The 18,675-nt window shown below is 34.9% G+C and overlaps 1 protein-coding gene across 10 annotated transcripts; it reads right to left on the bottom strand.

Moving 5' to 3' along the window:
• Nucleotides 1-10,849: 10,849 nt before the first annotated feature.
• On the bottom strand, nt 10,850-17,165 carry LOC107776905 (F-box protein At2g26850). 10 transcript variants are annotated; one of them, XR_012702362.1, is made up of 7 exons: nt 15,257-17,158; nt 15,094-15,173; nt 14,558-14,736; nt 14,206-14,422; nt 13,377-13,451; nt 12,655-12,828; nt 10,850-11,368 (listed from the first exon to the last, which is right to left on the bottom strand). XR_012702362.1 is itself a non-coding variant. In XM_075237379.1 (6 exons), exons 1-5 carry the CDS (start codon nt 15,926-15,928, stop codon nt 12,806-12,808), a joined length of 1,029 nt encoding a protein of 342 aa, XP_075093480.1. In that variant the 5' UTR covers nt 15,929-17,162; the 3' UTR covers nt 10,850-11,368; nt 12,781-12,805. The 10 variants fall into 10 exon arrangements, 2 of the variants coding, with proteins under 2 accessions (XP_075093480.1, XP_016452344.1); XR_012702360.1 differs by lacking the exon at nt 12,655-12,828 and having other exon boundaries at nt 15,257-17,165; XR_012702358.1 differs by lacking the exon at nt 14,206-14,422 and having other exon boundaries at nt 12,320-12,828; nt 15,257-17,162.
• Nucleotides 17,166-18,675: the final 1,510 nt, after the last annotated feature.

Genomic DNA, 18,675 nt, shown 5'->3' with positions numbered 1-18,675 from the left:
AATGACGAAGACAATTCGTTCTGCTATCTAAACACTTTACCCTTTGTTCCCCCTTTTGATCTTTATTTATTTCTTTCATACCCCTCTTTTGGAATCAATAACAAAAAAAAAGAGAAAAAGAAAGAAAAGAAAAAGAGAAAAGAAAAAAAGTATAACAACAAGGAAATTCATGTGTGAACTACGTTTGACCTGATTCCTGTTAAGGATACGTAGGCAGCCTCATGGTTCGGTCATAGTAAAATAAAATATCAAAAGATCCCCAAGCAAGAAACTGGGGCAGAAGTTGTGATTTGTAATAAAAAATGTGATTCCAAAAGTTGTAATTTTAAACCCATGTCAAATTGTTTTGAGCCTTTGATACCCTTTCTTTCTAACCCCATCCAAAAGCCCACATTACGGTCCAAAGAAAGACCTTATGATCAGTCTTCGAGAGATGCCGAGCCGAGCAAATAGAGGTGATTCATATCAGGGTAACACTCTGGTCCAAGCAGGAAAAGTAATGAAAATAAGAGAGTCTTATTGGTGAAAACCCTCATGGGCACCATGAGGTGACGAAAGCTGAGAGAAAGTAAAAATGAGAGAGTCTTATCGGTGAAAACCTTCACGGGCGCCATGAGGCGACAAGGAATTGAGGAATGAACAAATGAGAGAGGTTTGTCGATGAAAGCCCTTCAAGGCACTGCAAGTCGAACAAGGTCCGTAAGTTGGCAGAAAGTAAATTGGGTTGTGGAGATCTTGGAGCACAAAGTAAACCAATTAGAAAAGAGATTGGTTAAATAGACTGGGCTGATTAATCCAAAATGCATACCATGATCATTGGTGCCAGTGACTCCACTCAGATAAGTTCATTTTTCCTATCTCCAACAGTCATCCAAATTTGGATTCTCTTCTTTATTCTTAATTCTCAAAATCATTGCATTTCATTGTTGTTAATTTTACTCCTCTAAAGCTCTTCCAAGTTTAGCCTTGTTTCAACAAATAAGAAGGAATTTCAAAGTTTACTACCAGTTTCGAAATTGCACAAAGCAAGATGCGGCTAGGACATGCCAGAGATAATATGATGAAAAATGAGACATAGGGTGTAAGCAACAGTTGAATCGGTGGAATGGTTCAGTAATGTCATGGGATATATACGAGTTCAGACAGAAAGGTCAGAAATGGAGAACAACAGTTGGGGATCCTACAGTTAAGGATCAGTCAGAAGGTCAAAACAATCCTTCGACCATGTTCAAGGCAGTCGGAACGAAGCAAAGCCTATCAAAGAGAAAACCAACCCCAGCAAGAATGCCACAACTAATCGCCACATTTTAAACTGACAAGATTTTCTTTGATTTGAAACAGGGGCAAATATGGCATTTGTTTCAGGAAGCACCCTGTAAGGAAAGCAAGTACCATGCACGTTTGATCGTAGAATTCTCAGGACCCTCCTGGAAAATGGGACCTAGTTTAAAATTTAAAACAGTTATGAGTAGTAAAATCTAGCATAAATATACCCCACAGAATATAAGATGGTTTTAAATTTCGCATGTTGGAGATAGGATTCAATTAGGAGTTTTCAGGACCCTCCTGAATAATGGGACCTAACTTTAAGATTAATGTTAGATAACAAGATGTAGCGAAAGTAATACCTTTAGAAGATATAATTTAGATTAAAAATTGTCATTTAATTAAGAGTTGTCAGGACCTTCCTGAATAATGGGACCTAGTTTTAAGATTGTCATTAGATAACGAAATTTAGCGTAAGTTCTGTTATAGGGTAATATAGTTCAGCTGTAAAGAAACGTCACTCTTTGGATAAAACTTGACTTTCGATTTTCAGGACCCTCATGGATAATGGGGAATAGTTTAAGACCCTCTTAGATAACAAGATTTAGCGGAAGTCACACCTTTAGAAAATATAACTTAGATTTAAAATTGTCGTAGTTAAGAGTTGTCAGGACCCCCTGGATAATGGGACCTAGCTTTCAAATTCTTAGTAATATTTGGTAACATGATTCAGTTTACCCTCACATATGTGCCCCGCTACCAAACTGGGGTAGAAATTTTTCTTTGTTTTGTCTATTTTGTTGAAGTCATTTGCGCATCTGAAGAAGATGGAAGAACAACACGGATGTTAAGGATTAAAAGCAGTTCAGGATCAAGTAATCAGGAGCCCACCTGGAGAACAAGGGAAAACAAATCAAGTTTCAAGGAAGATTGGCACAAGTATTGGTAATCACGCACCCACCTAGAAAAACAAGGGAAAACAAGCCAAAGGAAAAACAGTTAAAGATTCAGCGGTTAGGCATCCACCTGGAGAACAAGGAAAAATAATTCAAATATCAGCAATCAGGCGTCCACCTGGAGAACAAGGAACAACAGTTGAAGATTCAGAAATCAGGCGTCCACCTAGAGAACAAGGAACAACGGTTCAAGTTTCAGCAATCAGGCACCCACCTGGAAAGCAAGGGAGTACAATTCCAGTTTCAGCCCTCAAGTTCTTGTTGATATTTGGTAATATGAGACGGGTTAACGTTCACATATGTGCCCAGCTACCAAACTGGGGTAGAAAAGTTTCTTTGTTTTGTCTATTTTGTTGAAGTCAAGAGCCCAACTGGAGAACAAGGGTATACATTCAAGTTTCAGCAATCAGGAGCCCACCTGGAGAACAAGGGAATACATTTCAAGTTTCAGCAATCAGGAGCCCACCTGGAGAACAAGGGAATACATTTCAAGTTTCAGTAGTCAGGAGCCCACTTAAAGAACAAGGGAATGCAATTCAAGCTTCAGCAGTCAGGAGCCCACCTGGAGAACAAGGGAATACATTCAAGTTTCAGCAATCAGGAGCCCACCTGGAGAACAAGGGAATACATTTCAAGTTTCAGCAATCAGGAGCCCAGCTGGAGAACAAGGGAATACATTTCAAGTTTTAGCAGTCAGGAGCCCACCTGAAGAACAAGGGAATGCAATTCAAGCTTCAGCAGTCAGGCGCCCACCTGGAGAGCAAGGGAATACACTTCAAGTTTCGGCAATCAGGCACCTACCTGGAGAGCAAGAGAATACAATTCAAATTTCAAATAATTAGGAGCCCGCCTGGAGAACAGAGGAAAGGAAACAACAGTCAAAGGAATACATTTAAAAGGTTCAACAATCAGGTGCCCGCCTGGAGAAGAAGGAAAAACATTTCAAAAAAAATACCATTCAAGTCAGCCACAAAGGAACTTCTAAGGAAAATACAAGTCAACGAGGCAACATCAGTCACAAGATCAAGTTTGAAAATAAATCTTTGTAAAGCATAGATTATAACTTAGTCTAGCTTCTTCATTTTTGTCATGGTGCAATGAGGAGGTCAGTAGGCAGTATCAGCAGCAGCAATGGCAGTAACAGTAAAATCGTAGCTTCATGGTAGTCCCAGCTACCAAAACTTCCTGAACTACATTGACCTGATTCCTTTATAGCCAAGGATATGTAGGAAACCTTTGAAGCAGAGGTTCGGTCAAATCTTTCAAAAAATGCTTCCCACAGAGTATTCAAATAGGCAAAAATCGCTAGTATTCGCTCACTTTATCTTTGCACGAAAACTCTTCGTGTTTCCGGACAAAGAGGGGCCGTTGTGAGCACGTAATTTTTGCCTCACATGAATTACTCCAAAAAGAATTTCCAAAATTAGATTTTTTTATTCGGAATTACTGTGCAATTTGCTTGAGTGTTTGCATATTTTGTGCATATTTAATTTTATTAATGCATTGAAAATACAAAATATAGCATCTGCATTTAGAATTTAGTTTTACATTTTTAGATTAATTAAGTAAATTGTTGTTTTACAAAAATAAAAATTCACAAAAATAACATATTTTTGTATTTTTAGTCAAATTGTGTGATTTTTCTTTTAATTTAATATTTAATTATTTATGATAATTATTATTTAAAGTTAATTAATATTATTTTAGCTAATTGGGTTTTAATATCAAGCTTTTAATGTTTTCTTACTTTTCATAAAATTGAAAAATATAAAAATAATCTTTGCATTTTAATTTCCAAAAATATTAAAAGAAGGATTTCCAAAAAGATTAAAAGAAGGATTTCAAATATATATATATATATATACTTAGTTTAGTTTAAAATTGAAAGCCTTTAATAAGTATTGAGTAGTTTTTAAAATTCTTTATGGATATTTTATTTTCATTTTTAATTATTTCTTACTATTTAAATAATTAGTATGTTGGTCTATCTTTAACCAAAAAATAAAAAAAATAAAATAAAAACGAAACAAAATAAGAAAAACAAGGAAAATTTAAAAAAGAGTAACGAAGCACAAAGCAGAAATGCTAGGAAATGAAATTTCAAAGTGTTACTTTCCAAGTTATCTTCGTGTGTTTGTGGAAATATTCCACCAACAATCTAGAGGGGTCCACACATTCCAAACATACATATTTAATTAAAAATACAGTGCACATGAATGGTCAATAGTACAAGCACATGTGGTTCACACAATTCTTCCTATCTTTTGCTTTATGTGCAAGATATATACACACACGATATAAATACTGAAAAAAAAAAGAATAGAAAAAGAGAAAGTGGAGAACAACACTTTGAGAGATAAGGAGGATTTTCGGGAAAAAGGAGGGGACCAAAATATTTTGAGTTTTTTTTATTTGATTTGGGTTTAAAATATGGAGAAGATAAGTTGTACTGGAAAATGCACTAATTAAATGTTCATTTAAGGGGGTTGAAAATCACAGAAGGAGGACATTCGGAGAGACACATACACTGAGTTAAAAAACAAGAGAGATTCTGAAAATACTGGAAATGAAGAAGAACATTTTCTGAAAAATACTAAAAAAAGTACTGAAGAGATTTTGAGAGAGTTAAAAATTCCCAGAAAATACAGTATACTACAAAGGAACTACTGTTTCATTGATCTTCCTTTGAATCTGGAGGTTTTTTGACATTTTGAAACAGTTTCTGATTTCTCTTTGTTAAAACTAGGCTGTTTTTCTTGTTTCTGCTGACTGCTGAGCCTTCATTTTCTTTGGTATTTTTCTGTGCTATCATCAGGTACACATTCTTGAACCTTAGTTGGTTCATGTAATGGATTTGCAGAATAAAAATGAGAAGCTGTCTTAAAGCATAAACTCAGTTTAGGACGATTTGTGTAATATCGTTTCAATTTTGTTTGTTAAATGTGACGTACTGTATTAGTTAGTCAGGTTTAGCTCGAAATGTATAAGTTTCTATTAGTGCGTTTAATTTAGGATTGTGATAGATTGGGAATTGTTCGCTCGAACTCTGTAATTTAAATTATACATAATAAACTTGGATGTATGGATTGTTTAGCAGAACTTTACCATGCGGTTTCGTCTTGATCATTATCATTACTGAAGGCTGTGGATGTTCAATTAAGTTATAGTAATTGAAAGTTTTTCCTTAAAAGTGCAGTGTATATTGAATTTTGTTAGTAAAGATGGAATCTTGGATTTTTTTTAAAAAAAAAGGGGGAGGGGGGAGGGGGGTAAGAACAGATGGCATGTTGAGTACATTTGGATCTCAAGGCATTTGTTTGGTTTGTTTGTGATGTATTAAGTAAAATCTAAGGGTGAAATCTCCAGTTGGCAGTATGTGTCTTGAATAATTTACTAAGAACTGAGTGCTTCTTTATTCTTATAGCCTTGGTAGATCAAATGTTTATTAAGTAGTAATGCGTCATATGTCATCGAAAATTGTAATTAATTAAAAGCCTACTATTTTTAAGTGTGCTTATGCATAAAGTATCCATGGGAAGATTCAAGTTATTTGAGTTTATTAGTTTAAAAGAAAGGAGCTCATTGTGTAGTTCAAGAATGGGGAAGTACTACAACACCTCTTGTTTTATTTGAAATTTATAGTAATAACCATGATTTGGTATTTGCATTAAGCTACTTGACTGCCCTTCCCATGTATCTAAATGAGAATTTGTTGTTATTTGTTTAATTGGGATTAGCCCTTAATCATTTAGCTTATTCATCTTCATTGGTCAACTATTAGTTTTTTTTAGCTCATATTTGTATGCTCGCAACAAACAATCTCAAATTAGCTTTAGGACGAAACGAGTTGTGGGATATGAAATTGGTCTAAATTTATTAGAGATGATACATGTCTACTTTTATTCCATGTCAAATGCATCTAAATTTTATCACTAGTTGATGAAGGTTGAAGGTTTTTTTTTTGCGAAAGTATTTTGGTTGAAACATATGGTTTGATATTTTTGATTTGAATGGTTTACTTGGTATTGTTTTGTATTTTCATCAACAAGAATTCCAGGTTTATTCACAAACTCAGTGGCTCTTCCTTTATATGTCAAATATTGAAGATTTTCATGGTAGCAAGTGATTTTTTTAATATATATATATATATATATATATATATATATATATATATATATATATATATATATATATATATATAAGGAATCTAGGGATTGCTGGTTCGGGTATGAAATAAATATAGAAATTCAGCTAATGGAGTTACTAATACTAAAAGAAGCCTAAAAAAAATATACCATCAACTTCGATAAGGAAAAGAATTACATCCTTAGTAATGTTCCATCCGCGTCTGATATTATTATATGATTTCTTTTTCGCCCCTTTTATTTCACATTGTCGGAAATTTAGAAGGAGAATTATAATATTCGTAGTTTGCTTTAGGCTCGATCTAGATTAGTATTGTGATTATGTATACGTTCGTGTAACATAATTGCAAATTTAACTCTAAAAAGACTTGAGGGATGCGTTTGCGCAACCTCAATCAAATTTTTCTTTAATAAATGAACAAAGCGTTATTAATTGTGGACACGTTCGCGTGACATGATTTTTGACACGCCAAAGGGAAAGAGTATACGTACACGTAACTCAATTTTTTATTTATGAATAAATTAAGCGATTTAAAAAGCGGTTTAATAGTTGAAGAATGCACACATGTTTGAAAAATGTTTGAAAAACAGATAATTAGGCCAATAATAATAGTTGAGCGACTGTGCTAGAACCACGGAACTCGGGAATACCTAACACCTTCTCCTGGGTTAACAGAATTCTTTACCCGGATTTCTGGTTTGCGGACTGTTAAACAGAGTCAATTGTTTCCTCGATTCGGGATTTGAACTGGTGACTTGGGACACCAATTAAAATATTCCAAGTGGCGACTCTGAATTAAATAAAATAATCTCATTTCGAATAATGTCACTTAAATTGGAAAAACTCCCCATATACCCCTCGAGTGTGTAAAAAGGAGGTGTGACAGCCGTCACCATTATCGACCATCACCACCCACTATCCCCACCACTCCGACCACCATCATTCTTACCCACAATCAACACTCATCCACCTCAACTACCACAACTGACCACCCCATCACCATCAACAACCACAGCCGACACTGCCCATCATTATAACCTGCCACCCACCCACCCACCACTTTCCTCAGTCATAACTGCTACCACCTCCTGCCATCATTAACTATCATCAACCACCACCACCATCCTCAATCATAATCGCCACCACTACCAATCACTACTAGCTACTAGCATGAACCACCACCATCAACCACCGCCTCTAGTCGGCATTAACCCGTTAGTCATCACCACCACCAACTATCATATATATTTTAAAAACTATATATTTTATTGATAGAATATTAGATTAGTTATTTCATTTGAATTTTAAGTTTATTAATTTTTAAATAAAAATAAATTTTATATCTTCACATGTTAAAAATCTGAACAGCCTTTTTGTGGAAAATGAAGAAGGAAAGAAGAGGAATTACGAGCATAAAGATTTCTTCTCTTTGGTATGCAAAGTGGAGAAGGGATTGCTCCACTATCTATTAGGGGTAGGTATACATATCTTTGTTTTAAATTATTTTATATAAAAATTGTTCGAGCCCAAAATAATGGATCTGCTGGCAATATTATTGCAGGAATATCTAGTGGTGTTTGATTGTTGACAATCTCGAAGGCACCTTTTAGTAAGGGATACCATTCGATACTAGCCGCTTCATAAATTTTGTTTATTATATATATGAAAATAACATTGTTTTAAACCAAAATATGTATTTATATACACTAAAATTAATCTCATATATAAACTATTTAAAGTTATATAATACTAGTAATAATAATAATAATAATAGATCAATACGTTTTACGAAAAATCCAATAAACTAAGTATTTGACCGTTGATGATTATCCACATGTACTAAGATCAATTCACGAATGGCTTCATCATGGAGTAATTCAAACTTAAATTTTTGAAAATGAGATTCAAGTAGACCATCCATGATTGAGTCAAACGTGTGAATGTGTATATGAATCACATCTTGGATAGCTATATAATCTATTCATGCTTTTGTTTGTGTCTTCTTGTAATTTTCTACCATATAATTCTTTATTTAGGACAAAGAGGATAGAAGAGAAAGAAAAGGAAATAAAAAGACACAAAATGGAGGATAAAGCAAAATTATATTCCCTTTTTGTTTATTGAAACAAAATCATAAAATGGTATCAAAACACGGACATGACAAAATTAATAAGTACATCTGTCAAACTTATATACACAATAATACAATTATTTTATTGCATAGTATAATAAATCACTTCTGTATTTCTTATCACTTTGGTCTGATCCCATAAATTATAAGTATCCAAAATATGTGCAAGACCACGAAACAGTCACCTTTCACTAACTCTAATAGAAATAAAATAATTAAGTGGTTTGTTTTAATGTTTATGAAACAAGCTTTTGGTCTTTGAACATTGGAAAAGTCCAAGAAAGAAGCACTAAAATGTCTAAATATGCAAATAATATTCTTGTGGTTGGTCCACATATGGCCATTTCTGTAATCAAACAACTATACACCAATATTTTTTTTTAATGCATTTAAGCTAGTCTATAGTTAGGGACATGAATTAGCATTTTCTATGTTAATTTAGGTTTGAAGATTATTTTACACTAAATGGCTAGTGCTTGTGACTTATGGAATCCTTAAATTCAGGAGCAAAATATTCAAGCACTCAAACACCTTTCTAAATCACTCTTTATTCTTTAGATCAAATTCAAAATCTTGTCATTTCCCTTTGCCTAAACTTCAATTCTGAAACTTATAGTTATGGAGTTTTTATCTCCACCTTCAACTTCTCCCTATGTGACTGCACCAACTAGTCCAACTTCTTACATGGTGCAGTACCATAGCGCTCCGGCTAGTCCAGGTAAAAGGTTCAGTAGAACTGCAGGTGATAGCGACTATGAGTTGACCTTGAGTGATTTTGAATTTGAAACGTGCGAGGATGAGCAATCATGGCACGAAAAAGGAAGAGAGATGGCATTTGCGGATGAAATTTTCTCTAATGGTCAAGTCATGCCCCTTAAACTACCACCAAGGCTCCAATGTGACAATGACATGAAATATACTACCCAACGATCGATTACATGTTCAACTATCGCTCCGACTGCCATGGTTAAGTCTCCGTTTGCTCGACGGGACGTTGATCCTTTCGTTGTTGCCATGCAAAAGGTGATGAAGGAAAAAAATAGAGGGAGAAGTAACAATTCAAATCGCCATAAACGCGCAAGGTCACTCTCACCATTTAGAGCCAAAAATATGGAATGGACTATTGAGGAAATGAGACAAGAAATTGTATCCATGACTCCAATTCAACCTTCAAGCCCAAATCCAAGAAAGCCCATTGAGTCTAAGGCCAAGGGAGCATCATATGGAAGATGGGTTTTAGACCATTCTATGATTATTGGGCCAGGCCCAAAAGAATCCAAGAAGCCCAAAAACAAGAAAGAGCCCAAGCCCACTTCAAAAGGGGATATTTTTGTGGAAACCAAAATGCAAAAATTCAAAGGAATGTTAGTGAAATATGCATCATTTAGAAAGGAGAATAGTGAAGGAAAGATGAATAATCCAATTTTAGCTATATGGAAGCCAAATTATTTCAAGAAATTGAGTTTCAAATTCAAGGGAAATGGTAATGGCAATGTGAGTAAAAAGGTAAATGGAGGGGAGCCAAAGTTGGTGATTGTGAAGTACAAACCAGCACTTTGTTTGGGTTATGGACTTGAAAAAGCTTAAAGAAAGATATGTCTACCAATAGTATTTTTGGTTCTTTATTTTTTCTATTATGTAAACTTGAAATTTCCTTTATTTAGTGAAAGGAAAGATGTCATAGGATTTCATTTGATAGGACAAGTGATTTTTTGTTCCAAATAGAGTTGAAAGTATTTGTGACATTATCTCTTGAAAAAAAAAGTTTTATGTATTATTAGATGTCATTTTACTTGTAGCTTGCAAAGAACAAACCAATCTCTTTCACTGATAAAAAAAAAGTGTCTCTCCTCTTTATATGCCCATACTATCTTAGGAAACGTCTTAGCCACGTTTCCTGTATCTTGTCTTCTACAAGGGCCATTTTCATATTTTTCCGAATAACTTTATTCCGAATCTTATCTATCCCCTTACGCCCGCACATCCATGTCAACATCTTCATTTCTGGTACTTTCATCTTCTCCTCGTATGTCCGCACATCCATCTCAACATTCTCATTTCTGATACTTACATCTTCTCCTCGTCTGTCCGAATATCCATCTCAACATAGTCATTTCTGATACTTTCATCTTCTGGACATGGAAACATTAATTAGCTCCTTTCGTTTATCTTTTTTGAATAATGGTAGTAGCTCGACTAGCTTGCGCACACATCGGCTATTCCACAAGATACCTGTACCGGGTAAATAGCTCCTTTTTTTCTTAATAAATATAAAAAACTAAGCATCTATCCTTTCATTGATCAAAAGAAACCATAATGGTGGTAAAAGATAAATCAAGAATCTACATTCTTAGTACAAGAAGCTATACTATAGCTTTAATAGATTCACTAAACAAATCAATCTGTAAACGTGGTAGTTATTTTACAAACAATTTGGACCTATGGAGAAGCAAATAAGGCAATCTCTGCATTATAAAATAACCTCTTCTAACTCCTCCACTGATCACTAAACAATAGACATAATTGAAAATAGGGACTGAAAATGCTAGTGGAAGTGAACTTCTAAGTTCTTGTGTAACATTTTCACATTCTGATGGACCAAATGAACTTTTGTAATGGTGATCTTTCTGCCAACAACAGTGAAGCATTAAGCGAGTAAATTCCAAATACTCTTTTTTAACTTACTCCAACGCATCAGTTGGCCAGAGGTGTCTCCACATAGAAATCTCTTCGTTGCTCTGAAGCTTCCGAATTCCTCCATAAAATCCATCAGCTTCATTTCCTTCCTCACGATGATCTTTCCTATCGATGGTTGTTGTTCTCCACCGTGATCCAGGAGTATACTGATTGAACTCCAGCATTACAATATCTGCAGGTACCACATTGATATTCAGAAACCATGACAACACACTAACGAAATAGTTTCGAGTAGCAAGATTGAAATGGATCACATTGGTGCGGTAGTGGTTCATAAGATCAAAGATATATAGCATAAATTTTCAAGTAGTCAGTTGATTTTTCCTTAGAACAGTTTATATCTGCTAGAGTATGTGTTATTCACTCGTGTACTGTATTCCCCCCACCCCTTTTCCTTTTATAATGTGAGAGAAATTAGACTTTTGAAACCTTATATCAAGTCTAAACTAATTGAGAGAACAGAACTTGGCTAAATGAAGGCCTTAGAGCGAAATGGATATAGATGATTCCTATAGCCGACTTAAAAAGGAAGAACAGTTTTTGATGGATTAAATGAAGGCTTGAGGACTTAACCATTTTTTAGGAGATCTTCTCAACTGATAGAAGGTGTTCAAAGTGAATGTACATTTGTTATAGTTTGCTTGCTACTATTATTAAAAGGCAGCCGGGTGCACTAAGCTTCCGCTATGCACGGGGTCTGAGGAAGGGCCGGACCACAAAGGTCTATTGTACGCAGCCTTACCCTGCATTTCTGCAAGAGTCAGTTTTCATGGCTCGAACTCGTGACCTCCTAGTCACATGACAGCTCCCCTTCCTACTATTACTAAAAGATGAATTTAAAATCTTTGTAATGTTATTAGGGTGTAGAGATGGGGGTCCAGAAGTTAATCATTTGAATTATGTAAGAACTTGAAAAACTTCACAAAAAAAGAAGAAATGTTGAGGAAAAGATAAAGAAAAGTTAGAGATGTGAAGTAAGTTATGCCTACTGGTGTACCAAATGTGAAATTAGGATTCTAGAATACACCAATATCAATTGATTCAAGAATAGTAACAATAGCAACAACACAATATAATTTCACAAGTGGGAGTTTTGAGAGGACAGGGTGTACGCAAACCTTACCCTACCCTGGATTAGGAAGGCTATTTCCGACAAAACCCTCAAGCATAAGAAGATGAAAAGAGACAATTAGGCCAGGCACCAAGAAATTAAAAAATCTTGGATCAATACATCAATCTCCATATTAAAAGGCAGAATCATTCCAGCTCCACAAGAAAGAATCATAGGCTGAGAAAATTACAAGTCTCTTTCAGTTTGCTTATCATTAAATATGCTCCACTGAGACAGCACTTATGATCATGTTGGAAGAAAAGATGACAAACTGAATAGGGCTCTGTCTTGGGGACCAAAAAGATGAGCCCACAAGCAAAATGATGGGAGTCCAAAAGGGGCCTTACTCAAGAAAAGGTCTATTTTGTGATAATGATGAATTGACAAAAAAACAGTCCCGTGCACTAAGCTCCCGTTATGTGCAGGGTTCAGGGAAAGGCCGGACCACAAGGGTCTGTTGTACGCAGTCTTACCCTGCATTTCTGCAAGAGGCTGTTTTCACGGCTCGAACACGTGACCTCCTGATCACAAGACAACAACTTTACTAGTTACGCCAAGGCCCCTTCGATAATGATGAATCGACAATTTCTTAAAAAAAATTTAAAGATGTAAAGCACATAAACTACAAACAAGTAATGGATCATACTCAAATTATATTCATAGCTAAGATGTCTTCTCCTACACATGTGTGAGTGAAAATCTTGAATGCACAAAACTAGACAAGTCTTTTGTAGGTCCACCCTTTCTTCGGGTGGTTAATAACAATAATAATAACAATAACAACGATCTAACCCTACTATATATCTTGTTGTTCTTATAGTGGACCACAAATGAAACTTGTGATCTTGAATTTGACATGCACACACGGAAACTGATGTTTACGTTTCTTGGATTTTGGCCCGTTTACTAATGGAGTTAGTGGTGTACAAGTATATAGCTAAATCTTGGATGTGAAAGGGAAAATAAGTGGTAAGTAAAGCTACAGACTAGATTCTCCAATTGACTTAGTTTAAAAGTATATGGCTAAAAAACACTACTAGCTATAGATGTGAAAGGGAAAATAACTCACCACTATCATGACAACGGCAGTAAATCTCATTTCCATCACATGTTTCTAAGTGGCCTACAACACCATACCACCAGCCTGCAAAAGTATGCCACAAAAATTCAAAGATTGCAAAACCAAAAGATAGATTTGTTCATATCTTCAAGATTCAAACACCAATCAAAGTAAGTCACGTTTCCTAGGAAGAAATTGACAGTGGACTCAAATCAAAAAATAGGAACCCTAAGTTTCTGCTGATGCAACTTTCTACCAAACAAGAAAGACTGGCCACCTTCCATTTGAAAAAAAACAATGACTTTCTCTTAATTCATTTTAAACCACGGCTTGACTGGATATAAGTTTAAGATCGAAGTACAAACGATTGACTTTTGACACCTACCAAAATCCAAAAGTATCTTTAGAGCTTGTAGTTTGAACATCCCAATGATATTTCTACGGTTATAAAAGCACGTCATTCATCGTAAGATGGAAAGAGTTTTCAAATTTTTTGGTATAGACTAAAAAATAAAGAATATCAGTACAATGGAAGAGATGAGTAGGAATTAACTGTTCATAGGACACCCAATATGTACTGCTGAAAATATATCCCAAAATTCATCAATAGTGAATAAGTTCCACTATGTCCATCAAAAAGTTGTGGTCAATTAAGGCAGGCTTAACAGTTGAACACGTTTTGGAAGATCAAGAGATAAAAGAGAGGACCTTTCTTGGAAAAAAGAAAAAGATTCTAACAAGTTGGAAATAGGACTAGGATAAGTCATCTTTCCTAGATACTACCAGGAAGTTTGTTTTGTAACACATCATCCACAATCAAGGAATATTAGTATAGTACCTAACTTCACCAAAGTACCAGTCCGGTGTACTAAGTTTCTGCTATGCGCGGGGTCCGGCAAAAGGCCGGACCACAAAGGTCTATTGTATGCCGCCTTACTCTATATTTCTACAAGAGGCTGTTTCCACAGTTCGAGCCCATGACCTCCTGGTCACATGACAACAACTTTACCAATTACGCAAAGACTCCCAATTCCACAGCTCGAGCCCATGACCTCCTGGTCACATGACAACAACTTTACCAATTACTCAAAGACTCCCAATCCCCAAAATACAATATGCCAAATAATTACACTTCTTCAAAAAGAATGAAAATGGTAGAGAATGTTGGAAAGGTTAATGGAGGAACAAACCATAAGGGAATTCTTTGTTTCTTCTCCATTGAATCTCAATGTGATCACCAGGGCATAATTCAGTCAAGCAATCAGATATATAAAGATCATGTGGAGAAGTATCAAGAGGGGGAGCTCTTAATCTATCCCATGTTACACCTGTCTCTATTGCAATTGCCCTCCTTCCATGTGGTGGATATCTGCAAAATAATTATATAAACAAAACTAATTCTTCAGAACTCATTTACATATATTATTACAAAAAAGAAAAGCATTTCTTGAACTTCTAATTTCATATGTAGCAAAAGGAAAGACACTCCTTCGCCGGGAAAACTGCACTGTGTAGCTAGGTCAAAAGATTATTTTCATGTATATACACCATATGTTAACTCTCCTTAGCTTCTTCGTGTGTTTAACTTCTTTAAATTTTAACACCCCTTGTGAAATTTCAGGCTCCGGTACTGGTTACAGTGGCAAATTATCACTAGTTTTATTTAGCCCACAAAAAAGGAGAAACATTTAAGAATCAAGATTTGTGAGTATATATTTCCAATTACCTGGCCTGGAAAGTGTCAGTTCTTGGATCATAGCTAAGCTCAGCATCATAGCAAGACAGCATAAAACCAACATGCCCATTCTGCAAATTAGAAACAGAGAAACTAATAATAATTATATTTCACAACAACAAAAAAACTATTCAAGCTGAAATTTTGATGATACCTCGCGATTGTAAACTTGAGCAGGGAACCAAAACTTGCCAGATTCAAGAGCAAGATACCAAGACATAACTGAATCAACAGATGCGGTATGTTTTTTCTTGATACTAATGCTAAAATTAGATCTACTAACTAATGAAATAGGCCAAAACTGAGAGAGGTAAGTCATAAAACCTCTTTGTTTAGCCTGGTTAAAGAAACTTGAATCATTTCTTGAAGCAATATGCCACTGCCATTCCCTATAAGCAGCAGGTCCAATAACTCTACCCCATTTTTCTTTCATATGTCTTTCCCAAAGATAATCGCTTTTACATTTCTCTTTCAAAAAACTACAAACACTGGCCATATTACAAAGTCCCTCAGGGGGAAGCCTTTCAAGAATACAATCCAAAGCCAATTCAGGCAAATCAAGAACAGACATTTCTAAATTTGGATCAACATTCTCTACTCTAGAGCTGAAACTCTTCCTCCTAATTGACATTCTTGAAGTAATAAAATGGATAAAACCAGCTTCTAAAAATCCTTTCTTGAAAGGGTTCAACAAAATCAAGAAATCTTTCCAAAAATGGATTGATAACAATCTCACCTCAGAACTCCATAAGGGAAGTGGTTTAAGGGAAAGAGACTTATAAAGGAAAGTGATGAAGGTGAAGCAAGTTATCAATAAGAAAAGCATTTGAAAAAAGGTTTTTGATGATTCAATTTAAGCATAAATCATGTGGGGAGAAGATCAAAAGGTAGGTAAATAAATAGAAACTCATTTGTTTTTACCCTCTTTCTCCTACTATATAACAATTATTAAACTACAACCTCTACTTAAAAAGGAGATAAAGGGGATCCCCACCAATCCCCTTCCAAAAATACAGGTTTTATCCTTCTATTGGTTTGATGAAGCCCACCAAAACAAATAGTGGGCCTCACCAAAAGTCTAACAAGATTGACTAAAAACAAAATCAACCAATTAAATCCGATAAAATTTTATAAGTAAGGTCTCAGAAGGGTACTGCGTATGCACGTCTTACCGACCTCTAGAGGCAAAGACCATCGACTCAAGAGGAATCGACTAAAACAAAGCTTTAACTAAGTAAACTCTTACTATACACACAACTCTTTTATTCTTATAAGAGCAAAAAGAAACAAAACAATGGAAAAGAGGTTACATAAATTTAGAAACAACAGCAAAAGGAAAGTGGAAAGCTTCTCCTCTATTTATGTTCTCAAATTCCCATATCAAGAATCCAGTTTGAGTCCAAGATCAGTTCATATACACAATAAAGATTAGATTTTTATTCCTTTTTTTTTGGTATTCTAAGATGGGAAAACAGATCTGATATGGGTCTCTGACACCTGGAAAAATCCCCTAATGATGAAAAAAGTAGAGATAAGTCCAGATACAAAGACCCCTCCTTTTATCCAAAATACCAACTTTTTATAGTACAAATTTATGGGGAACAAACAAAGGTCATCAACCTCTTTCTTAAAATAATCAAAGATTATATTTTGAAAAAACAAAACTAGCTTATTGTGTTTATTTAGACTCCCAATTGAGGTGATTATACAAACACAAGAGAAGCAATAAAATGGAGATGAATGAAGCAGAAAATAATGGATGACTGAAGTATGGAAGTTTTACACAAGTGGGGTTGTCCCCTTTTCAATCATCCACCTAAATTCTTAATCACAAAAAAAAAAAGGACCCCTACCCTTTATTTTTCTCACTATTTCTTGGAAGTAAGGGACAAGAAGTGGTAAGTTGAGCAAAGAGCCAATGGAAACAAGGAAAAAACAAGAAAGATGAAATGTGTGGTTTATAGTTAAAGAGAAGGTTATGGATTGGTTAGTTTTATTTGTTATTTTGTGGAATTCAATGCAAAAGTTTATGGATTTGCTCAGCCACAGCAAGTAGCACCGCCCAAAACACAACACCCCTATTGGTTGCTACTAACTCCCATACACACAAGTGGGAGGAAATAGCGGCTAAACCAGTAAGTGCAATTGTTGGTAGTATTATGTGTTATTCTATGATGTAACACAATAATAATAATAATAATATAATAAGAAGAAGAAGAAAGAAGAGGGCAGTTTGGTGCACTTAAGTTTCATTATATCCGAGTACGAGAAAGGTTGGACCACAATAAGTCTTATGTATATAGAGGGCGGAGGGAATATATAAATTACGTGTTCAAACTAATTCAATAGTTTTTGCTTAAACCCTATATTTTTATTAGAAAATTTGTGTAAATATTCAATTGTGTAACTATAACGAGTTATAGGTTTGGCGGCAAATTTAGAATTTATTGACGGATGCTATGTCTTGTCCTATCCTCACCACCCCCACCCCACAAACCCCTCCACACAAAAAAACAGAAACCTCTTAATATAGCAATGATTAATTACTATTATAATAATACTAGTAATAATTGGACTATGACTTGCACAAATTGGACTTGTCATCTTTCCTTTCGAAGTATCATTTTAATGTGTGATAGAATTTTGTTTCCTTTTTTGGGTTTGTTAGCCAATGCAAGCAAGAATATATACCACTTGTTGGTTTCAAAATAGAAAGAAAAAAAAACTTAGCTACTAAATTCTATCTACGCCAAATAGCCAAATATATTCATGTACTACGAGAAAAGGTCTAAATATACCCTTCGTTATACATCAAATTCAAATATACTTCTATCGTAATATTATTGATTCAAATGTATTCCTCTTTTATTAAGTTTGTTCAAGATGGACATCAAATCATACGTGGTGCTGATATTTGATGAGGTGGATATCACATAACATGCTAAATCAGCGCCCCTAATCTATATATAAAAGACTAAAATTTGAAATACAATAACTTTTCATGGTAGCGGTAATGGTGGCAATAGTGACGGAGGAGAAGGAAATTTTAGTAGTGAAAAAAAATAGAAGGGATGGGTAAAATGGGTTAGGGGCACTGAGGTGGCAAGTCATGTGCCACTCACCTCATCAAATGTCAGTATCATGTAAGATTTGATATCCACTTTGGACAGAAAATGAGCATATTTGATCCAATAGTATAACGACAAACATATTTGGACTCAAAGTATAACAAGGATACATATAAACTTTTTCGGATAGTACAAAGATATATTTGGACCTTTTCTGTTCTATCTATGTACTTTCTTTATCTTTATCTTGATCTTGTGTCAATCTTAAGGCTCTTTTATTTACTTATGCTATTATACCATTAAGCTCTGAGTTCCTTTCTTAGTTCCTAAAGTAGAGGGAAAAGAATGAGAAATGTCCCAAGTAAGCAAGATTTATAAGCAACAAGAAAGTCAAAAGGGAGTTATTCAATCAATTAAAATTTCGTACTCTATAATCAAAACTCTAAAAAGTAGTCAAAGTCAACCTCTTTCCTATGTTGAAAAAAAAAGAGCTTCTTCTCTAATT

Source organism: Nicotiana tabacum, chromosome 18, assembly GCF_000715075.1.
Source record: "Nicotiana tabacum cultivar K326 chromosome 18, ASM71507v2, whole genome shotgun sequence".
NCBI classification, from domain to species: domain Eukaryota; kingdom Viridiplantae; phylum Streptophyta; class Magnoliopsida; order Solanales; family Solanaceae; genus Nicotiana; species Nicotiana tabacum.
Note: the sequence above shows the minus strand (reverse complement) of the source record. Positions and strands in the feature narration are given on the sequence as shown.